The sequence below is a fragment of the Leiobunum rupestre genome, chromosome 10 (assembly GCF_980474605.1).
Source record: "Leiobunum rupestre chromosome 10, qqLeiRupe1.1.hap1, whole genome shotgun sequence".
Classification (NCBI taxonomy): domain Eukaryota; kingdom Metazoa; phylum Arthropoda; class Arachnida; order Opiliones; family Sclerosomatidae; genus Leiobunum; species Leiobunum rupestre.
This window is the reverse complement of record NC_143393.1, coordinates 9,519,083-9,542,314: the sequence shown is the minus strand read 5'-3', so window position 1 is coordinate 9,542,314 and position 23,232 is coordinate 9,519,083. Positions and strand designations below refer to the sequence as shown.

Sequence of the window (23,232 nt, the reverse complement as noted above, 5' to 3'; positions counted from 1 at the left end):
GTAGCAGAACTTTTATTTTATTTAATTTTACATCATTTATAATTAAAAGTTAAATAAGCAATTTAATTTGTCCTAACCTACGTAAGCCCATAAATTAGGCCTTTGCGCCTTGTGAAGCAAGCTCAACACAAACACGCGGAAGATATATTGTAATGTTTACAGCTGACTAGACTCCGCCTCGTGACGTAGTGCGCGTCGAATAATGCACATTAAGGTCGGAGTGCCCTACTAAAAGGGGGTTGAAATGAGGGAAGACAACAACATTTTCGGTACAGGCTTTCCTATTCTGGCCGCCGTTCAACGCTTTAGAGCTCTGGTAGAGAGCCCAATATGAAAAAACGCAAATGAAGAAAGGCGAAGCGGAGGGGAGAGTAGATTTGATGGACAAGCGTAGCTAATCGCGGTCCGCCAAAGAAGGGGTCATAGTTTTCAGGGGGAGGAAAGAAGTGTGTCCGTTTTTCTACTCTACTGCCTTTACTACCAAAAACCTCCGTGAGGCTTCTATAGTAGTACCATTCACTATTTAAAAAAAAAATCCCTCTTCGAAAACCTTCAAGCTGCCATCTACACATTTTTTTTTCTTTATTTCTCGTTAGTTTGGAAAACAACCTCTAGGTAGCCCCCGCGTGCAGATCCGAGTATAGGAAAACTTATCAAATTCTAATATTTTTAGATAATGTGTTTAGTTACCAAAATATAATAGTTTTTTTTGAATTTTTTTTTCTATTCAATAAAGTAAGGTTAAATTTACGAAGCGTATGAAACTAAAAGATTTTCGTAGTACTGAAGTATATTAAAAATGATGACGAAATATGTTAAATATTGCTTAATTTTGTCATCATATAAAAAATTTACCAAGTCTTCGATTAAAATTCGCCTCGAACAAATTTAAAATCGAAACTTCCAGATGAACTTAAAACCTTTCCCAAAGCTCTAGTGTGAACGGTTTTCTAGAATACCAGGCGCGAAGTTGATATGTATCAGTATTATTGTTCAAGTTTAATGCTCATTATTTAAATATCTATTTAAGATAATTGAATAATTACTTTTACACATGAAAGAATACATGTTTCGTAAAATGTACTATAAATTTGAGAGTAATATCGACTTTCAAAGTATTTAAACAATTCAGCCAAATATATTTAATTTTAGGTACTTTTTCAAGTTAAATTAATAATTAACTAAACGATGGAATCCAATTCCCTTCGAACAATTTATAGTTTGAACTGTGCTGATCACGATACAAAAGATCACATGAAGTTATATTTAGCCATTTACGAGATAAACGGTGTTTTGTGAGAGCTTGTAAGCGCATTTCATCCAAATTTAAGTACAATTATTTAAATAACCATTAGCGATATCTAAATTCGGTTCGAAGGTTATTTAGAACCAGATCTCGTGATTACAAAACCGAAGAGTTCTTAGTAATCCGAGCTATAGAACTCTAGATTAACAAGCGCAAACACGTCACGTTTTTTAAACTTTCACAATGCTTCCCCTTAAGTTTTGCAAAACAATATCAATTTTGTTCTTTGTTTTATTATCATTTTCTCGCAAATGTATTAAAAAACGTCGTTTGATACACGTGCGGATATGTCATTGTCACTCGTCTAGCCAGTACTTTAAATATGCGTTATTGCTAACGAAAAATTTCGCGCTCGCTGCGCTCGCGATTTCATCTGGTTGTGTTATAACCCGTCCCCCCCTAAAGGCCCGTTTTCATGAGAGCGATTTGCCCCAGATCCAGAAGTATGTTGGAAGAACTCTAAAATGATTTGTCAAAAAACGACCAAAATATTAGAAAATAAGTCAATTTTATTGTAGTTTAGTCGAACTATTGTCCCCAGAAAGCTTAGTATTGTTTGCACACTCTTTGCGTCTTAATACGTCCGTCGCGTGTTCTACTGTACCCGTTCCCATGTAAAAGTTCCCAAAATTGCCAACATGTAGCATTTCTGAGAGCCAAGACCATAGATATAGGAAACGTATATAAAGGTCTAGATAAAATATTTCAAAGGGAGTGAATACGGAATTGACAGTTAGCAGAAACGCGTAATTTCTGCAGGCTATCCTTATAAGGCGGTATCTATCGGTAAGAAAACTCGTGCTATCGTCGCGAGAGCCATTGTCTCCTGCTTAAAAATTATACTAAAAGTCACCAACAGATGGTGTCTAAAGACTACGGCCTGCGGAAAGGTCAAGCACTTAGTACTAAAATGCCAAGAGAGAGATCTCGCGTTTTAGCAGTTTAAAGGTTGGCAAAACCACCGTGTGACGGTAAGCGTTAACGGATAAATTAACGATTGCGTTTTTTTTTGTTTTCGTTAACGCCCACCGTCGCTACGTTTGTTATTGGTACGTATTCTCCAACTCCTTCTTATTGACTTTTGGGACCGTGCGCTGAGTGTTATGGCAACCTCTCAATTTCCAATGGCAGGATTTCCACCAATTGTTTACGGTAATCGTCTAAGTATCAATTTGCGATCGCATCGGGTGGGATTTGAACCTGAGACCTCCTGCTTGATAGGCGGACGTTCTACCACAGAACCACCGACACTTGTTACGCTTTATCGAAAATTAGACCTTCAGCTTTATCGGAAACGTTTATTACAAATTAACAGAGTATTAAATATTGGTTGTTATTAAATAGAACGAAATTTCGTGTTCCAGTTAAATTATTGCATCGAAGTAATTCTAATGTAGCGTATTCTCTGTTGATTGAAAACGAAAGCGCCGCCCAGGTTTCGAACCCAAGCCCTTCTGCACGACAGGCGAATGTTCTACCACAGATCCACCGACAGATGTTACGCTGCTTTGAAAATTATAAACTCAGCTTAGCGGAAGAGTATATTAATGGTTTTTAACTGACCCAGATTATGTTCTTTTTTGTCTAATCTTTGGTATTGTTGGTTTTTTCTGTCTTATATTTGTATCTACTATTTTTTAAGTTTATTTCCTTTTTCCCGCAAAATCGTCCAGTCTTAGAGGAACCTTTAAGAGCGTAAGTCATGCCGAAAAGCTTATCCGGTTTCATTATAATAACGTTAAAAATCGTATTTGTGAATGGTAAGGTGTTGCGCTTCTTGATATTATATTTTCTATTGCTTGATTTATAAGTATTTGAACTAATTTATTGCTTGACTGCGTTATAATATTTTTCTATGAATTATTTTGATTCTGAAGTCTGATTGCTTGACTGCGTTATAATATTTTTCTATGAGTTTTGTTTCTGAAGTCTGATTGATTGGGTTGTAACTTGTTATTGTGTATTTTTCTATTCGTTGTTTTTATTTTTTGATATTTTAAACTGGATATAGTATAACCAAGAATGTATTTATTTATTCTCAGGGAGAATGAATATGTCGAGATTATTTTTGGCGTTTCTCCAATTCCACCCGTTGGGCCCCCCGGTATGCTCCTCCGCTTTAATAAAATCAAATAATACTGCAATCTCATTGGTTCTTAAAAATTACGTTTTTCGACGCGATTAACGCTGCTGCGAGGACGCAAAAAATAAGACCGCCTCCTTTCCCCCCCCCCCCTTAGCGTGACGGGGTTAGGGCCTCAACGTGTCCGTCGATAGTCTCGACATATTCATTCTCCCTGAGTATAAATAAATACATTCTTGGTATAACGTTACTTCTGCGTATTTCGAATGTGCGTGACGTGGAGGGCATTTTCACGTTTTATTCGGATCAGTTTTTTTAATTTTAAATATCTTTCGTTTTATTTGCATTTTATTTCGTTTTTTCAGTCGTTTATTTTTATCGAGTTGTATACATCGTGCGCTTACACATAAGCCGCGTTCACACTAGACACTTTGGAACCGTTTTAAAACGGTTTCAAAAGATCGAATTGTAAAATTTTGATATCGAATGTATTTATCGTATGGCTATTAATACAGTTGACACCGAAAATGGTCAATTTTATCTTTCGAAACCGATTAAAAACGATTCCAAAGTATCTAGTGTGAACACGGCTTTATGTTGGTCTGGTTTTTAACTGGGTCGTCATTACTTCGTAATTTATTTTAAACGTTTTCTCGACTGATTAAGATGTTTAATTTGAAATAAAATGGGCGTTAAAGATGCGGCAAGTATTTCATAAGCGAGAAAAATACAAATACCCTCTGTAGATATTTCTTTCATTAAAATTGGCTTCGTATTACATTTAACTGATAAACTTGTACCGTAAATAGGGTTAAATTCAATTGTGCATTGTTTTAGTACGTCTAACTCGCTGTTGTAACTACTTAATTTATAATATTCTGAATAAATTATACTCGGTTGTTTCGTCTCAATTATTTTAATTATAAATAAAATTTTATACCGGGTGGGATTGAACCGGGATTACGTTTTTAGTAAATAACTCGGAATTGCGGAGATATATCTTTAAGAGTCATCTCGAAAAATTAATACCGTTAGGGACAATTCTTCCGAGGAGAGTTATATTTTGGCTTGCCAACTTGTTTATTTAAGCGTCTATTAGAATATAAACACTAGAATGCGAAACCTGGGAACTAGGAAGTACCAAAAAATTGAAATAAGTAAACTTTTAAATTTAGAATAATTAGGCTAGGAAATTATAGCATGAGGGAGAGAGTTCCGGTATAAAGGAAAAGCAATTTGAACGGGGTTTAGAAAGTTTGAGGGAATGACCTCTTGTTTTGGACCCCCACTTAAGGTGAAGTAATCAGTAAAATTAGAATTAGGTTATTATGAAAAAAATTGTGTTAATTTTATGACGGGTCACAGTAGACTGAATATTAAGAAATTTTAGGCGGGCTGGGTCCAAAGTTCGTAAAAAAGGGAACTATAAGGCTGCGTCGATCACATGGTTTTTTATCAAAATATTACGGGTTTTGCGTTGCTATGTAAAATCGTGACGTCACCCAGATGAGATCGTATTGAAAATCAACGGAGACTCATCTGGGTGACGTCATCAATTTTAACTCGTACAGATATTTTTTCAAACATCTTGATCAAGACCATAGATATAAGAAATGTATATAAAGGTCTAGATATATTTCGGAGCGTCTAAGCCTAACATAAAATACGGAATTGACACCTAGCAGACACCGAGGAAGGCACATGACCAGGAGCACGAGGTCTCTTAGTACTAACAGAGAGTGTAAAGTCGCTTCGCTACAGAGAGGCGCCTCTCTTTAAAAAATCCGTGGTACGATTTTATTCGCCGAGAATGTCCACAATTCCCGGGCGTTTGATGGCGCTAGTAGTATCTCCGGCACGCGCTAGATTAGAGTTTGAGAAGACGCAAAAAAGGAAGAGTGTTTTTGGTATTTTTGCGAGTTTAATTTATTTTGAAATGTCTTTTTCGGCTAAAAATTGTAAATCGAATAAAAAGGTAACTACGCGTCAGTCTTTTTTTTTTCAAGTTTCCAAGGGATAAAGACCGGTGAATACGCGTTTTAATTTACTAAGCCTATTCTAATACATTAACATTTCTTAAAACTTAACATTTTGCAGCCACCTGCAAAATGTTAACAGTGAAAAGCTCCAAAATAAAACTACAGATTACTTGCACTTTAACCACGTATTTTGCGGTCTTCATTTCACTGACGATTGTTTTATGAATATCAAAACCCAAAACAGGCTTACACCATTAGCTAGACCTACTATTTTTTTTGGGAAATTCCAATGAAACCACGGTTTTCCCTAGGTAAACTGAAGGCAAAAACATATCCCGCCATGGTCTCTTACTGCCTAATGTTCATTTATAATTAATTCAAATAGTAGCAAATGAAAATGCACCTGAAGATCATGTTACAACTACAATCTGGTGTAAGATAAACGCAGCACTAAAATGCCAAATTATGCCCTCAAAAATCAATTCAACGAAGAAAATGATAATTTCTATAAAATATTCACAATGATGAACACTAGCTTTAAATGAAATTTTTTTTACAGTGGATAAAGTCAATTCCTATGAATTTAAACCCAGAACTATCTATTCAATTCTATTCCATTTAAATATATTTGTACTGAACATAATTATAGCCATTCAACTAAACATTTTGACAATAATGAAAACGATAACATTGAAGGTTTCGTAGACTTCGGTCCATATGGAAGGTCAAAATAGTACGCAAATCAGGCCCTAGTATTCATGGTGAATGACATAAAACTGAAATTCAAACCACCAATTGGTTACTTCCTCACAAAAGATACTTGTCCCGAACAGACTTTGAAGATATTGCTTCATGATTGCGTAACTCACCTAAAACGTATTGGCCTTATTGTCAAAGCTGTAGTCTGTGACCAAGGAACAGGCAATCAAAATTTGTTCAAAAGTATGGGGATATCAGTGGAAAAGCCATTCATAGAAATTGATCCTCCACATCTCTTGAAAAGTGTGAGGAACAATTTCAAACGGTATCCCATAATAGTGGAAGGCAATCTAGTTTCTTGGGCAGTCCTAGAACATTTTTTCAAAATAGACTAAGAAATTGGTAAGTTTCAAAGCACACATAAGCTGAAACGTAAACATATCAAGTTACCAGCATTTTCTAACATGAAAGTCAGTTTAGCTGCCCAAATTTGCAGTCAAAGTGTTTCTAATTCAAATGGCCTGTTAACTGGGATTAGGAGAGTTAACAATTGAAAGCACATACACAGCAGAGTTCCTCTTACACATGAACGGCCTTTTTGATTGCTGCAATAGCAGGACATTAAACAATGAAACACACTGTAAGAGAGCAATGACTGATCAATACATCCACATACCAATGCTGAAAGAAAAATTGGAAAGGTTTAATATATGGTAGCTTCAGAACTGTAGGTATAAAACCTTACCTTGTATTGAAAGGTGGAAACTATCAATTCAGTCTTTGCTACTCCTATGGAATGATATAAAGGATAATTTTGGTTTTAAGTTCTTAGTAACTGGAAGAATTGGTCAAGATTTTTAGAAAACTACTTTGGTTCCATTCGCCAATAAGGAGACAATTGAGATCATCCAAATACTCAACAATACCAGGCAGCATACAGAGCTGCATCAGTCAATAGCCTCTTAAAACCATCAGATTCATATTGAATTTACAATTTGGATGACTTTATTTTAAACAGACCATGATGAAGATTTGTCCAATTATGATAACCATTGGGTTTTGCAAGGTAAAGGACAATTCACTGACGAGATTTAGAAATTTGCAAAGCCATTGAAAGTTCTTAATTATATTTCAGAATATTTAATTCACCGCTGCTATTCAAAACACCAATGTTCTACCATGGTTTTGGTATATTTAATTAAGAGTTGGCCAGCCCATAAAATATTCCACTTTAGATTCCACGAATTTCTTTTGATATATTAAAAAAGTATAGTTGTTAATATTGAAATGAAATAGGGAGGGATTTTTCTTGTACTTACTTTTTATATTTCTTACGAAATCAACTGTTTTACTTAAATAGTTAAAATAATTCAACATCACAGCTGACTGAGCTGAATTCAACTTTAACCTACTGAGAGCAAAATTTATTTTTCTTTGATAAGCAATTTTACAGTGCCATCGTGTGTCCGGGAATTGCAAACACTGTCGTCTGCTTCTTCAACGCTCTCATGGGGAAAAAACGTACCACGAAATTTTAACATTACGGGGATAGGAAGAGGCGCCTCTCTGTAGCGAAGCGACTTTACACTCTCTGGTACTAACTTACTAAGTGCTCGACCTTTCCGCAGGCCGTAGTCTTTAGATACCATCTGTTGGTGACGATGGCACGAGCTTTCTTACCGATAGATAGCGCCTTATAAGAATAGCCTGCAGAAATTACGCGTTTCTGCTAGCCGACACCTCCATATTCACTCCCTTTGAAATATTTTATCTAGACCTTTATATACGTTTCCTATATCTATGATCGAGACCCCTTGGGCCAAGGTGGGCGCATTCAATATACGCGTTTTGGACGATTTTCCGAAATGTCTCAGAGAGAGAGATAGAGTGACGTCATACGTGGGCAACTCACATTTGAGGGGTAGCCTATTTTTATATATGAGTGTCTGTCAAAAGCCAAATAATCAGGTAGAGGCTCAAGCACATTATTATTAGGAACAACTGTTTTAATATTTATTTATTGTAAATTATGACTACGTTTTTATTTTTAACCTAATATATAATATGAAATGTATTATAATTATTCTTAGCATTTATATTATTATTTAACATATATCTGTAATAGCATATGTAACATAATCACAGGAAACAATTATATATATGTACTAATTACGTATATTATATACTTTTTATTTATATTATATTCTATTTACTTTTATTATATATTATATACTATTTATTTTTATGTATAATTTTTCCTATACCGTCCTGAATAGTTTTAAAAATATTTAATGGTTTTTATTATTTGAACCTAGGAGCAACAAACACAACAGCCCACGCAAGGAGAACGCATAGAAATCTCATAGGTAACTAGAATGCTGCCGCCTACGGCCGAGCTTGACGCCAGTTCACCTTAAACCTTCAGCCAATGAGAGGCCGTAGAGTGGTTCCGCCAAGGAGGATAATAATCCTCCTTGGTTCCGTTACTATAGCGGGAGATAGGTGACGTCATTCTCTCCGGAGACATTAAATTCTTGGCAGAACCACTCTTTGAGCTCTGATTGGCTGAGATCTGGCGTCGTCTGCCACGGCGTTTGGGCCATTTGCCAGTTACACGGCAGCATTCTAGTTACCTATGAGATTTCTATGGGAGAACGCAACCCGTCAAAAGTCGTGCATTTTCTTGTGTACATTTTTCATTGGCTAGACGCTTTAGCGCCTGCTGCCGTCGGAAGGGGAAAATTCGGAAATTGTCTTCCCCCCCGCCCGTAAAACGTTCATCGTAAAGGCTCGTGACGCTCGTCCAATGAAATTCGTACACAACCCTTCATTAGTGTGTTTAAAGGCTAGCTGCGTTCTCCTTGTGTTTGTTGCTCCTAGGTTTTAGTGAAAATTGCGCCGTGGTTTTTGACTTGCGGTTTTCAAGATACCAGATATTTTTGCGTTATATTGTTTTAAAACAATAATGGATCTAAAAATGTTTCTAAACGAAAGAAAACTAAAGGTGTGTAATATAATCTTGGGTTATCTATTGAAATTCCTTATTTCTCACCCTGCTATGGAGCCCGATTTTCCCGACTTCCGGCGCGAACTCAGTAAAAGCTTCACGAGAAAACGGGCTATCGAGAAACGCCGTGATTTCGAATCTAGGGTACGTAGTTATATTATCTTTGGTCTGCTAAAACGCGCTACCGCTGGCCTTAAACGTAACTAGCGCCAATCGTTGATCCATCATACTCCCTTTAAGTTTAGTGGTAAGTTTTGTAAACTGATTTTGAGCTTTTTGAAGTTAAAGTTTATCAGATTCTAAGCGTGGTATCCAGATAGAGGAACAGCAGTCAAATAGAGGGAGAACGAGGGATTTATATAGTGACTTAATAATTTTGGGAGACTGAAAATAAAGGTTACAAAGCCAGTCAAAGAAGACTGACCGCTGAGGAACACACTTACCGATAGAGGAACAGGCATCCCCAACTATTCCGGCAGACCAGAGGCCATTAAAGGGGCTCCAAAGTTCGGTGGCAAAATGTGTGTAAAGTCAGTAAAGTGCGAAATTTACGGTTAACTCTGCCCGCCTCTGCCCATAGATATAGAAATTAGACTAGAAGCACTGCCCTTTCCGCCAATCCCAAGGGAAACAGGCGAACTAGAAGGCTGACATTAGGGTGGAATCGGGATGTACGCGCCATCTGACAAACGCATTAAACATTGTCGCCATGGCTACGACGCGAATTTCGAAGAGGGATAAAAAAGGCGATCCACTGCGCATCACGTCGTGCGCAGCGGTGGTCTTTTCGTGTTTAAATTTTTGCGTCTAAAAGCATATCCGCAAAAATGGTTAAAAACTGCGCTTTTTCACATTGTAAAGAGAGATCTGGGAAAGAAATAAAATTCTCATTTCATAAGTATGTAATATTATAGAAAATATTTTATAATAATCTCGGAACAAGAGATTTTTTTTTACACAAAGATTTCCTCTGAGAAATGCTGAATTACTGGGAAAATGGGTTTTAGCGGTAAATCGCGAAAATTGGACTCTATCTTCAATTACTTCAAATGACTTTGTGTGTAGTAAACATTTTCTGCCGTATGAAATTTACTTTCAAAATGGAAGGCACCATTTGAAAGCAAATACTGTAACTACACAAGCAAAAATTACCCTATACATTCTGAAATAAAAACTAACTGAAATATGAATAATTTCTTTATTAAAACAAGAATTTAAAAGAGCTCCCAAAAATATCTATTCCAGAACAAAGCATATTTACATCTTTTAGAGTATGCCAATTTATTGATTTTAGTAATTGTTATTTAGTTTCCCTATTTATCAGAGGTTATTTCAGAAAACTTACGGAAAAAGTGAACTACGGGAAGACTTGACTAATACTGATGATAGTTTAAAAGACACTGAAACCAAGATTTTGGAATCTCATGTAGGCATATTTTAAACCACACTGAAATAATTAAAATTTAGTTAAACTGTGATGATTGTGGTATTTCAGACTTACAATGATTGCGCAAAGTTAACGTGTGACTGTAAGGGTGACACGGTAGATATAGTAGATTCTTGAGATTTTTATAATTTTCCTAAAGCTGTTTAAATAACTTAATATATTGTCAGAAAAATAAAAAAGATTTTAATACGTTGCCTACGATCTGTTTTATGTTATTTAGTTTAAACAAAAATAAATGAATATATTATTTATTTTTGGTTTAAATTGTTTCTATCGCGATTCCACTCTGATGGCAGCCTTCTAGCTGGTACGTCCCCGCCCAATCCAATCGTTCTTCTAGTCTAATTTCTATTTCTATGCCTCTGCCAAGGCCGAGTGAGGGGTTGGGGGGAAGGAAAAGCCATAGAAATCTCATAGGTAACTATAGTTACCTATGAGATTTCTATGGCTTTTCCTCTATAGAGTGCTGCCGCCTACGGCCGAGCTTGACGCCAGTTCGCCTTGAACCTTCAGCCAATGAGAGGCCGTAGAGTGGTTCCGCCAAGGAGGATAATAATCCTCCTTGGATCCGCTACTACAGCGGGAGATAGGTGTCGTCATTCTCTCTGGTGACATTAAATTCTTGGCAGAACCACTCTTTGAGCTCTGATTGGCTGAGATCTGGCTATCGTCTGCCACGGCGTTTGGCCCATTTGCCAGTTACACGGCAGTCTTCTAGTTACCTATGAGATTTCTATGGGAAAAGTATGCTCAATTTTCTTTTTTTTTGCCACCGAACTTTGGAGCCCCTTTAATATATTAAGACACGAAAGGGGGATGGAGTCAAATGCTTTCGAGAAGCTACTAAACTGGATTAGGCTAAATATTTTTTTTCAGAAAAATTCTTGTTATTTCCATAGATATATGAAATAGCTATGGTTATTTCCTATAGAAAAAAGTTTTAAATTTCCGCCAAAACGTTTAAAACAATTTTAGCAGCGTCATCTAGTGGGAATTACTCGATTTAAAGTGGGTGGTTTCTTAATACATTTTTATCATTCGATTTTGACCGGCTTACGAGTTCGGAATTTAATTTCTTGACTTAAAAATTAAACCCTTTAGTCTTTCGCTTTTGGAAATGTTATAACTTCTGGGTAATATTTTAATTTTGTTAATTAGTTATATTCAATCTTCTCCCATTTTACGTCTCGTGTTTTACCAAGTTTGATATAAGCCTTTGGTATTTTAGGACTTGGTTCAGGAGGGGAGAGTCACGGAGTGAGACGTCTCTTGTAGAGTTTCATTGACGGTACGAGCCTCGACTTGTAATTATCGGATAAAATTAAAATTATACTAATTTATGTGTAGTAATATACTAATAGAAATTCAAAATGATTGGTGGACTCTTCATTTACAACCATAAAGGCGAAGTTTTAGTCTCCAGAGTCTATAGAGATGACATTGGGTAAGATAACAGTGCAGTTTGCAAATAAGTGTAGGCAAGGTTATTTGATAATCATACAACGATATTTGATTATGTAGCCGCAACGCGGTTGATGCCTTTAGAGTTAATGTTATTCATGCCCGTCAGCAAGTTCGAAGCCCAGTTACAAACATAGCCAGAACCAGTTTTTTCCATATTAAAAGAAGCAATATTTGGCTAGCTGCAGTTACAAAGCAAAATGTTAATGCTGGCATGGTTTTTGAGTTTTTATTGAAAATGGTGGAAGTGATGCAGTCTTACTTTGGAAAAATAAGTGAAGAGAATGTTAAAAACAACTTTGTACTCATTTACGAACTTCTGGATGGTAATGTTTAATTGTTTTAGATACAAGGTTTATGGGTTAATATTTAAATTCCTTATCCATCTTGTTAGAAATACTTGACTTTGGATACCCCCAAAATACTGACACTGGAATATTGAAAACATTCATAACTCAACAAGGAGTAAAATCTCAAACCAAAGAAGAGCAAAGCCAGATCACTTCTCAGGTCACAGGTCAAATTGGATGGAGAAGGGAGGGCATCAAATACAGAAGAAACGAACTCTTCCTTGATGTTTTAGAATATGTTAATTTACTTATGTCACCGCAAGGTATTATTTAGCCTAAATAGAATATGCTTCAACACTTTCTCCAAATACATTTTCTTTCTAACAGGACAAGTTTTGAGTGCCCACGTTGCTGGCAAGGTGGTCATGAAATCTTACTTATCTGGAATGCCAGAGTGCAAATTCGGAATCAATGATAAAATAACTATGGATAGCAAGGGGAAAACCAGTACCATTGATGATCCGACCAGAACGTACAGTTGAATTCTAGATTATGTGACTTTCTAAGAAATTGACTTATTTGGTTTAATTGTGCAATTTTAGTTCCGGCAAAACTTCCATTGCGATAGATGATTGTCAATTTCATCAATGTGTCAAATTAAGCAAATTTGAAAGTGAACACAGTATAAGTTTTATACCTCCTGATGGAGAATTTGAACTTATGAGGTTAAATTATACATTCTTACATAGTTCTTTTATTCTATAGCGATTCTTAGGTAATGTTTTTCAATATTTTAGATATCGAATAACCAAAGACATCAGTTTCCCCTTTCGTATAATACCTTTGGTACGAGAAGTTGGACGAACCAAAATGGAAGTTAAAGTTGTCTTGAAGTCAAATTTCAAACCTTCCTTAATTGGTCAAAAAATTGAAGTGCGAATTCCTACACCTCTAAACACCAGCGGAGTGCAATTAATATGTATGAAAGGAAAAGCCAAATACAAAGCCAGTGAAAATGCTATTGTTTGGAAGTAAGTCTTTGAAAATAGTTTTAACTGGTGATAAATAAAATTATGGTTTGTAAATATGGTAGGTAATGGTAAATGTTAAAATACTACGACTCAGTGTGCCGTGACTTACTGTTTTGTTATGTAAATAATATTTAAGTAATTGAATGTTTTTCTACTGTTTGTTATAGTCACTATTTTAGGGATGCACCGATATGGGTACATCCGATATATCAGCTATTCGTAGCTGATAATATCAGCCGTAATCAGTGGCGGCTTAAGATGGCTGGATCCCCGGGGCGGCAATGTTTCGTCAGCGGGTGGCCTCCTCGCCCACCCCTGTCTAGCTATGGCCCGCCACCCTACCAAACTTTTTGACAGGCAAATGGCACCCCTAGCTACCCTGGCACCCGGGGTGGACTGCCACCGTCGCCCCCTTTACGCCGCCACTGGTGGTAATATCAGTCGATATTAAAACTGTAGTGTAAATGATAAAATCATTGTAAAAGACAGTTCAGTGCACTATCATACCATTTTATTATATATTCGAAAATGTTTCTTTTCATCACAAATCGAATGTTATCATTAGTTAGTTAATCGAAAATTTTCCTATTTTATATATCGGTGTATCCCTACACTATTTTTTGTTGGCTTATGATTAATCTTAATATTTAGAATTAAAAGAATGGCTGGAATGAAGGAGACTCAATTAAGCGCAGAGATAGAGTTATTGCAAACTGATAACAAGAAGAAATGGAACCGACCACCCATATCTATGAACTTCGAAGTATAACTACATTTTAATAGAAAACAAACTGTTGGATTTCTTATTTATCCTTATAATTTCCAGGTTCCATTCGCTCCTTCGGGCTTAAAAGTGCGTTATTTAAAGGTCTTTGAACCAAAATTGAATTACAGCGACCATGATGTTATTAAATGGGTGCGTTACATTGGAAGAAGTGGATTATATGAGACCAGATGTTAAATATTTCAGACTTGTGTACCATTTTTTATTTTCAGTAGAGAGTTAAATTAATTGTATTTTGTTGTTGCAACATTCCAAGTTTGCACAATTTCCGTTTTCTTTTTCCAATTTAAGTCTACTCATAAATCTTTACATTTTTATTTGTTACCAATATAGAGTTTGAAAAATTTACTATTACTGTACAAAAATCCCTTTACTTTCGTGAATTGTGGCTGTTTTCACATGTATATTAAAATGTATTCTCTGGATAATGTAGTGGCTTAAACGTATTACATTTGTACAACCTGGTACCAACCTAATAGTTGTATAAAAATTATAGAATGGTATGGATATTAAAATGTTATCTAAGTGTGAACGATTTTGGTTTTCCATTATTTTCTTAGACAGGTCAGGGGAAAAAACTGAGGGATCACAGGGAAATACTTCTAATATTAATAGCGGTGACCCCTTTAGAAAACCGACTCCCACGATTTGAACAATAGCACGCTATAGGAAACGTTTCAAAACATTTTTAATTAATTTTCCATTTTAAATTTCCATAAAATAATTGTTACACGAGGTCATCGAGTATCATTTTCGTGAGTAATTTTCCGCTTTGGGTGCACCTTCTTCCCCCTCCCCCTTTAATGGGCACTGAACACGCAAGTTTTGCCGCTGCCCGCTGGGTCGGCGCCGCCTGCAGTTCTGATCGTGAATTTGAAAAAACGTGCAGCCCCTTTTTTAAGTCATCCTCGTCCTTAAATATTATTTTGTAGTTTATTTTGATGTGTTAATTCCTCGGAATATGATTTATTTTTGGAATATCCAAATATCGAAGGTAAATAGATGAATTGGTTTTTATTGTAACTCAAAGAATATAGTTCAGTTCTTTGATATTAAGCCTTGGCTACAATAAAAATTAAAAAAAAGATAAGCAGAGGCTTATGGGTTTGATATGAATGATGCATGCTCATTTGACTAATAGTGACAGTTGCGCTTGCCATTTTATATTTTTTATTTTTAAGAATTGAGTAATTATTGAAACTATCTTGGAAAATCTCTCAAACATAGCTTTGTTTTCAGGTTAACTAGTACTGAGTAACCTACGTCTTTCCGTGTTTTTGTCAGAAGCTGACATGTCATTTAAAAACAGGACATCTGATGGCCCTGAAATTAGAGTTAAAACTGCTTATAATGGGTGAGATTCTAATCTATCATTCGTAATTAAGTTGCTGGTATTCTGAAGCTTAAGTTTTAATTTTGTTCAGAGGTATTATGGTCACTTATATAGAACCAGGAATAACTTTAGATGAATTATGTAAAGAAATGCGAGATATATGTACCTTTACGTTGGACCAGCCTTTTACAATGAAATGGGTAGACGAAGAAGGTAAGTTTTCAGCAGTTTTTATTTTACAGATTAAAGCATTAATTAGACGAGGTTGTGAACATTTGAGTTAATGAACGTAATAAGAAATCATGTAGCTGTAAAAGTTTTTGGTAGTCATTACCTAGAACAATATATACATTAATTATAATGAGAATAGCTATGTGTTATCCTGATTTTTTATCTTGCAGTTAGTATTAATGTTTTTACTATGTCACTAACATAAGCTATTAATGGAAATGAGCATGTGGAGTTGCAAGAAGCTTCATAATTTTAAACCTGCGTACAAATTGAGTGCCCAAGAGGATACATTAAACTTGGGCTCATGCCGTTAAAAAAAGTATTATTTTGTAGAAACACCTACAGTAACAAACTAGATTTATTTTTCCATTATATTAAAAAAAATTGTACAAATTTTATTAGATTTCATAGAATATGGATTAAAACTAGGGATAAATCAATAATAAATATTAAATAGCCTATTTTACTTAAAACTATAATTAGTACCAAAAATCTGTTTCGAAAATAAATGGTATTTCTAGGAAAATATTTCTAAATGATAAAAATAGTAATTAAAATTTATTAAGTTTGAAATTATCCTTTAAAAATTAAAACACCAGAATTTTGAACTCGTGTTTACTCACACCCCAATAAAATTACTAGATTCAATTGCAAAAGCAGGAAAAACATTTTGAAAGTATTTCCTTCTGTTTTTAAAGCTGGTACAACTTTTGTACCTTGCACCGAGTTGGTTTGAAACTGCCCAAGGCTCCTGTATCCTGTTCAAATTTCCATCAGAGTATATACTTTAGTGCCAAACACATTCTAGGCCAAATAGGAAGGAAGTCCCATTATTAACCTACATTTCAACCCAACCTTGAATATTATTATTACGTACCCATACATTGTACTGCCGATGTTAATATCCTATGATATATATTTGTAGTTTCTAGTCACATGTAATGAGTTTAAATTTTAAAATGGTTTTTTATTAATACCGGTAGCAGGTGACATTAACTAAATAACTTGTTTCTTTTTTTCTGTTAAATAGAAAACCTGTTTTGTCAGTCCAGCAAAACAGTCATTAAATTATGCAAGCCTTTGTCTACCTTCAGTTATTCCATAAGAGATATTTCCCCTTAGACTATTTTAAGAGCTACAGATTGAACTTTGTACCTTAAGCTATTTTTTGTTACCTCAAGCTAGTCTTGGTTGCCTTCTCTTTTCTTATCAGTGGATAATTTAAAAATATCATGCTGCTATTTTATATTGGGCCACCTAGATGGCTGTTATCTTAAGTTCTCTTTTTTTTGTGAAAGTCACCTGTACTTTCATTAAAGAGTCAAATATCTAAGATGTAGAATGATGAAACAGCGGGTATTTGTCTGCTCCTGTAAACCATTATTAATATTGCAATGTTTTGTGGAGGACTACGCATTGGTTCTTTTAAATCTTTTTTTAAAAGTCAGTGTTTAAAGGAAGTTCGGCCGTCTAGTAGGCTTATTGCTGTTAACAGGAGGTAGTCTTTCGAAATGCTTATTGCTTTCCTTACATTACAGGGGATCCTTGCATAATTTCTTCGCAAGCAGAGCTAGATGAAGCTATTAGATTATACGAAGTTAATAAAGATTCCGAAATTACAATTCATGGTAACTAGTTATTTTAACACTCATTTGTATTTTAGAGATATTTAAAGATTTTTCTTTGTTTAATAAGTATTTCCGAGTATTCCAACTGTTCCTGGGTTACCATGCCAAGGGGAAGATAGTAGGTTTTACTATTTCTAAGTCACTTTCCTAATTAAATATATATTTTATTTAAATTTTGCTTTTTTAGAAAGTATATATCGACGGGGCGCTAGACGGTGGAGGAAATTGTATAGAATTAATGGCCATATTTTTCAAGCCAAGAGGTTTAATAAGGTAAATTGATTTGACATTTGGTGTTTTTCCATTTTTAATTTGCTTTTTGTTAACTCGTTTCAAAATTAAGTGTGACCGTTTGTTAAAGATTAAGGGTGTGGGAACTACAGCACTTACACTAGTTTTCAAAGTACATTACTATTACTTAATACTATAGTTAAAGACAGGAAGGCAGTATAGTCTGCTGAGATATGGCCCCCTTTACCAGTGAGGGGAGTAACTGACTATTCCTCCATTTCCTCAACTCACATTAGACATATCCTGTCATAAAGGGAGATACCTCTGTATTTTTTATTGCTTAATCCTTGAAAGAGTATATTATACCCATTTATTGCGTAATGACATAAGAATGAGAAACCTCACCCACCCCTTATTTTTATTCACAATATTTCTGATTCTAATTCATATTTTCTGGCAAAATCTCTCCTTTTTTTATCTTTTAACATTGAGAATTATAAGAATTCAACACATTATTTAGCGTTACAAACACTACAAATTTACTCATTTTTTAATTTGCTCTGAAAAGAAATTGCTCATACATTTTTCCTAGACAAATTTTGCTCTCTTTTTTTTTCTCCTTTAATAATTTGCTAGCCTGTCATCCTTTTGCAAATATGGGGTTGTGTTAACTCTTAGAAGTCAAGCGCTGTACCAACAATTGTGGTTTGTTTCTCATAGGGCTTCTCCTAATCTCTCGTTTTTTGCAATTATTTTTCCATGCTCTACCCAGAGGATTGTTATTATATATTCAAATGACAGCGTTAGTTTTTCAAATTTGCTAGTATCAGTGACTTGTGGTTTTTTTTAATATATTACAAATATTTTATATTTTTTTCCTGTCAAAAATGATTGCAAATTTCGGCAGTGGCATGAATTGTGACTTGATTATAGTTAAAGCTCGTCTTTATGAATTAACTTTTAAATATAAAGCTTATTGTTGCTATGTAATGTACTCACTAAATTATAGCTAAATTTGTCATTCTCACTTTGCTTTGTTTTTCATTGTAGAAAGCCTTTTGCGCTTACTGCGCTGATCGCATCTGGGGGTTAGGTAGACAAGGGTTTAAATGTACCAATTGCAAGTTAATGGTTCACAAGAAGTGTCACAAGCTGGTGAAACTACCATGTAGTCTCCCTTCATCCGTAAGTTTTAACTTTCTTTTCGCTTTTTTTTTTCATCCTGAGTATATATTGGAAATTTGTTCTGAAGGATATAAATAATCTGGATTCCGGATCATCCACTCCAGCTTCTGGTAGAGTCACAGCAAATTCCATTGATGGATCTACTAACGGAGATTCCGTTGACCGGGCCTCATTTGTTAGAAGTGAGTTAAATATTTTTTTTGTGCTTTTGTATTGTATTAATATTAGTTAAAACTGATTCTAAATTAGCTGGAACTCCCGCTGGTAAGAAAAGAACAAACAGAGATATTAGGGATAATCTTAATCAAGATTTAGACGCTGTTTCTGCCTTCAATGCTCAGCAAGTTGATATCTCATCTAAAGATGTAAGTGTTGGAAAATGCTCCTAAATCTTTCCTACTTAAACTTAACTTTTTGGCTAGTATGCAAATTATTCATTTATGACTACATTTTCACTAAGATTAAAAAAGGGTGCGTGGTGATATTGTTAGGTTTGTCAGTAATTTGATATGCCACTTTCGAGTAATTCATCATCTCTTTCCTTTTTTTATTTTTCTATAAATTTATCTACATCTACGTGACTTTGTGGGTGGTTCCAATGATTTTTAGTTCGTATTGATTCCTGATAATTTAATTTAGTTTAAAATTAGCTAAAACGGTATAGTTTTTATTATTTGACAAAAGTTTAGCTGTTTCATTTAAAAAAAAATTTATGGTTTTTTGTTTTTAAAGGCGGATACTGAAGGATCACGGCAGTATACTTTAGAAGATTTTGACTTAGTGCGAGTTATAGGCCGTGGCTCATACGCTAAAGTCTTAATGGTTGAGCTTCGAACTACCAGAAGAATTTACGCAATGAAAGTGATCAAAAAAGAGCTGGTCACTGATGATGAAGATATTGATTGGGTCCAAACGGAGAAACACGTTTTTGAAACTGCCTCAAATTACCCGTTCTTGGTTGGTTTACATTCCTGTTTTCAAACTCCCAGCAGGTAATTTACTCTGCGTTATTGTTGCGTTAGCTTTTTTATTTAAACTAAACGTTATATTTTCAGGCTGTTCTTTGTTATTGAATTTGTTCGTGGTGGTGATTTGATGTTCCATATGCAACGCCAACGACGTCTTCCTGAAGAACACGCTAGATTTTACGCAGCCGAAATCTCACTTGCCTTGAACTTCCTCCATGAAAGGGGTGAATATTTTAATCTATTTTTATTCTTACTACAGTTTTTAATTGTTTTCTCGTTATTAGGAATAATTTATAGAGATCTGAAACTTGACAATGTGCTCCTGGATCATGAAGGACACATCAAGCTAACTGATTACGGAATGTGCAAAGTCAGTCTGAATTAACTTTTTAAACCTACATTGTAGAAAGGTTTGGAAAGTTAAATATTATTTTTATGAAAATAGGAAGGAATTAGACCAGGAGACACTACAAGTACATTTTGCGGAACTCCCAATTATATTGCTCCCGAGATTCTTCGAGGCGAAGACTACGGTAACCTCAGTGACGCAATGAATGTTGAATAGGAAATTCATTTTCGTTATTAGATTTTAGTGTTGATTGGTGGGCTTTGGGAGTATTACTCTACGAAATGTTAGCTGGTCGTTCTCCGTTTGATATTGTGGGGGCTGCGGAGAATCCTGATCAAAATACGGAAGATTTCTTATTCCAAGTTATTCTTGAGAAAACTATCCGTATTCCTCGATCAATTTCTGTTAAAGCTCAGTCTGTGCTCAAAGGTTTTCTCAATAAAGTAAGCTTAATTCTTTCTTTATCATTATTTCTTAAAGATTCATAATGTTTATTTACTAATATTTTCTGGAAGAATCCTGCCGAGCGTTTAGGTTGTCATCCTCAAACAGGTTTTGCGGATATTACAGGACATCCGTTTTTCAAAAGCATAGAATGGGAAATGGTGAGTTTATCTCGTTGACTTTTCCTCTCTAAATTTTCATAATTATTTATGAATTTTTTTAGCTTGAAGGAAAACAAATAGCTCCTCCATACAAGCCTAAACTAGAAACCGATCGTGACCTTGAACATTTTGATCCCCAATTTACAAGCGAACCTGTGCAGCTAACTCCAGATGACCAGTGAGTGTCGAATGTTTTCTGAAGTCTAAGCAAAATTAGCCTTCACTTAATTTTATGATTTATCAACCTGTCTCTTAATATTTTTCACCTGTTGATGTAGAATTCTTGCAAAATGCAAAACCACAACATTTTTGGCTATTTACATAACAAAAATCACCTTGACACTTTACGAATTGTTCTTACTAAAATAATAAAAACTTTTAATTTTTAATTCTCTAGATCCATAGAGAAGATTGATCAGTCAGAGTTTGAAGGGTTCGAGTACGTAAACCCGCTTTTAATGTCCATGGAAGATTGTGTGTAAAAGTAAAAACTGTGAAGTTTGGCAATTCTTAGAGAAAATTCGTATAAATGGAAGCAGCTAAATTAGCCTCGTGTCATAGGGCCTCTATAAACATATATAATGCAAAAATAAATAAAAGACCTTAGTGTGCATTTAATTGTAGAAAGATTAAAAAAAATGAAGAATGCTCAGTTAAATTAAGTATTTGATATTAAAAAAATATAGGAAATAAAAATTTTACACAGTAAAATTTAAAAAATTGCTACAATTTAAATATTGCACAAAATTTGGTTTTTGTTAATTATTAATCCCTTATTAAATGTGCTTATTTATAAAGATAGGTCTCAGTCTTCTATGTAAGCCAAATACCATAGTTACAAAATATCTTTCATAAATATTTAGTTCTAACAGATCACGTTTTCCATTTTTGAAAAACAAAATCATGGCCATAGATACTAAAGCATTTAGAGTTAAAAAAAAGGAATGGTAGTTATAACAAAAAAATATTGCAAATCTTGTCTAATCACGTAAATATGTAAAATCGTGTAAAATAATACAGTTCCGTAAATTTATAAGCACTTAGTAGTTTAAAGAATTTATTATGATGGAAGATGGATCTTCGAATGCGTTTTGCAACATTTGAACTTCACTATGCAAAGCAGCGATTGAGTTGAAACCAAAATCTGAAAAAAATGTTGGTATAATTTTTTGCCAACCTTACGCTCCTAAGATATTTAAATTATCTCTCTCTATATATGTTTTATTGAAACATTATTATATTATACTGAGGGGGAAAATGATAATCATTCCAGAAAATGGTTATTTCGGAGTTACATTAACATATCGATAAAAAATTATATTGAAAAGCATTGGTTTGGTACTTAAGTATTAGTTGGCAATTTTTGAAGAGTGTAATAGATTTGTGCAATAATCATTAGGTAAATTAATTTTAATACCTTAACTCTCGTAATCATTCTCTGGATTGTTTTATTAGTAATTACAATCAGGAAAATTTTCGTATTACCTTAAAAAAAATAACACAAAAGTATTTTGGAACTTGTAATTTTCAACATTCCACGTTTTAATTTTTACTCCAATATTTAAAAGAAGAAATAGTGCCTTTTAAACTTTAAAAATCAGTTCCTACACTTTTTCAAAGAGAACGCAAGATTTTTTTGTAAAAAAGTGTACAATTGTTTCGACATTTTGCGATATATTCTCGTAAATTTATCTTTTTATCCCAATCAAGCGCCTATAATTATTTTTTCATAAACTGGGAGAAGAAAGTGTAAAATGTCAAATAATTGGAAATTTGCTGATGTTTCCCCTTTTTTTAATTTTGTATTTTGGAACAATATTTATTTGGAAATCTTGAGTGTATTTGAGAAGGGTAATAGTTTTTATTTACATTTTGTGGGGGAAAAATTAGAATCCATTTTCAATGATTCTAAAGGGAAAGAACTGTTAATATTGTCACAATCATGTTCGGAACTACAAAAAAACAATAGAAAATATTCCAGCATGTGTTTTTCAACATAAACATATGGAAAATGTGTTTGTGTAAACCAGCGCATTCAATTTTTTATTTAAAATAAAAATTGTTTTAGCTTGTAAAAAATGATGTTAGGATTGCAAAACGTGAAAGAGAAAGGATAAATAAGACACGAGTTTTTTTGTAAACAGCTATTATAAACCTTTATTAAAAAGTGAATTATTTTAAAATTTTATTTTTCTTGTCATTATATGAATTCTTATCAGTTTCAAAAATTACGTAATGCTCTAAAAGGGGAGTGGTCGCCCAAATGTTACCTAACTCGCTGCCTACGTAATTAACGTAGGCAGCGCCTAACTTAACGCAACAGTCGGCTCTATCAGAGAGTGTAAAGTCGCTTCATTGCCAACGGTATTATTATTACGACTTTACTGGAGATCGTGGTGCCATCTATTAATGGTAAAGGAAGCTAAAATTCAAAATAGCGAAACAATAACGTCGTCAGAGCACCGTTGTAGAGTATTATAATTAGACAACTGATACTCTACCAAGAATGTATTTATTTATACTCAGTATAAATAAATACATTCTTGACTCTACGTAGTGGACTTTAACCTAAATTATATATCCCTTATAAAATATATTTTTAAAATTACTATAAT

General features: G+C 34.3%; 2 protein-coding genes and 1 long non-coding RNA gene across 19 annotated transcripts; 2 read left to right on the top strand and 1 right to left on the bottom strand.

Annotated features, from left to right (window-relative positions):
- Nucleotides 1–5,427: 5,427 nt before the first annotated feature.
- LOC149923584 (uncharacterized) lies at nucleotides 5,428–7,649 on the bottom strand. 14 transcript variants are annotated; one of them, XR_016476949.1, is made up of 7 exons: nucleotides 7,387–7,649; nucleotides 6,937–7,315; nucleotides 6,808–6,856; nucleotides 6,651–6,672; nucleotides 6,518–6,595; nucleotides 6,238–6,435; nucleotides 5,428–6,144 (listed from the first exon to the last, which is right to left on the bottom strand). It is a non-coding gene; the product is annotated as an uncharacterized LOC149923584 (long non-coding RNA). The 14 variants fall into 14 exon arrangements; XR_016476944.1 differs by having other exon boundaries at nucleotides 6,518–6,574; nucleotides 6,632–6,705; nucleotides 6,813–6,856; XR_016476938.1 differs by having other exon boundaries at nucleotides 6,518–6,672; nucleotides 6,937–7,028; nucleotides 7,088–7,315.
- A 3,855-nt stretch (nucleotides 7,650–11,504) lies between these two features.
- On the top strand, nucleotides 11,505–14,618 carry AP-2mu (adaptor protein complex 2, mu subunit). 2 transcript variants are annotated; one of them, XM_090160903.1, is made up of 10 exons: nucleotides 11,505–11,654; nucleotides 11,735–11,809; nucleotides 11,883–11,965; nucleotides 12,043–12,308; nucleotides 12,377–12,595; nucleotides 12,660–12,804; nucleotides 12,875–12,997; nucleotides 13,070–13,303; nucleotides 13,955–14,066; nucleotides 14,130–14,618. In XM_090160903.1, exons 3-10 carry the CDS (start codon nucleotides 11,892–11,894, stop codon nucleotides 14,262–14,264), a joined length of 1,308 nt encoding a protein of 435 aa, XP_090017029.1. In that variant the 5' UTR covers nucleotides 11,505–11,654; nucleotides 11,735–11,809; nucleotides 11,883–11,891; the 3' UTR covers nucleotides 14,265–14,618. The 2 variants fall into 2 exon arrangements, with proteins under 2 accessions (XP_090017029.1, XP_090017030.1); XM_090160904.1 differs by having other exon boundaries at nucleotides 11,507–11,654; nucleotides 11,750–11,809.
- A 306-nt stretch (nucleotides 14,619–14,924) lies between these two features.
- On the top strand, nucleotides 14,925–22,805 carry aPKC (protein kinase C iota type). Of its 3 annotated transcripts, XM_090162007.1 has the most exons (17): nucleotides 14,925–15,081; nucleotides 15,327–15,441; nucleotides 15,512–15,633; nucleotides 17,190–17,279; nucleotides 17,347–17,397; nucleotides 17,467–17,552; nucleotides 18,561–18,695; nucleotides 18,763–18,877; nucleotides 18,945–19,060; nucleotides 19,428–19,687; nucleotides 19,751–19,887; nucleotides 19,948–20,033; nucleotides 20,109–20,196; nucleotides 20,250–20,455; nucleotides 20,528–20,617; nucleotides 20,680–20,795; nucleotides 21,015–22,805. In XM_090162007.1, the coding sequence occupies exons 2-17, from the start codon at nucleotides 15,380–15,382 to the stop codon at nucleotides 21,097–21,099; spliced, it is 1,845 nt and encodes a 614-aa protein (XP_090018133.1). In that variant the 5' UTR covers nucleotides 14,925–15,081; nucleotides 15,327–15,379; the 3' UTR covers nucleotides 21,100–22,805. The 3 variants fall into 3 exon arrangements, with proteins under 3 accessions (XP_090018133.1, XP_090018134.1, XP_090018135.1); XM_090162008.1 differs by lacking the exon at nucleotides 14,925–15,081 and having other exon boundaries at nucleotides 15,535–15,633; XM_090162009.1 differs by lacking the exons at nucleotides 14,925–15,081; nucleotides 15,327–15,441; nucleotides 15,512–15,633 and adding an exon at nucleotides 17,017–17,094.
- The last annotated feature ends 427 nt before the right edge of the window (nucleotides 22,806–23,232 follow it).

Bases quoted from the DNA above. Each gene is read 5' to 3' on its own strand.
- AP-2mu (XM_090160903.1), top strand. From the start codon at position 11,892: ATGATTGGTGGACTCTTCATTTACAACCATAAAGGCGAAGTTTTAGTC. The intron at 12,805-12,874 runs GTACAGTTGAAT...GTGCAATTTTAG, and splicing joins ATTGATGATCCGACCAGAAC to TTCCGGCAAAACTTCCATTG. The intron at 14,067-14,129 runs GTATAACTACAT...TATAATTTCCAG, and splicing joins CCATATCTATGAACTTCGAA to GTTCCATTCGCTCCTTCGGG.
- aPKC (XM_090162007.1), top strand. From the start codon at position 15,380: ATGTCATTTAAAAACAGGACATCTGATGGCCCTGAAATTAGAGTTAAA. The intron at 17,553-18,560 runs GTAAATTGATTT...TTTTCATTGTAG, and splicing joins AAGCCAAGAGGTTTAATAAG to AAAGCCTTTTGCGCTTACTG. The intron at 20,456-20,527 runs GTAAGCTTAATT...ATTTTCTGGAAG, and splicing joins TCAAAGGTTTTCTCAATAAA to AATCCTGCCGAGCGTTTAGG.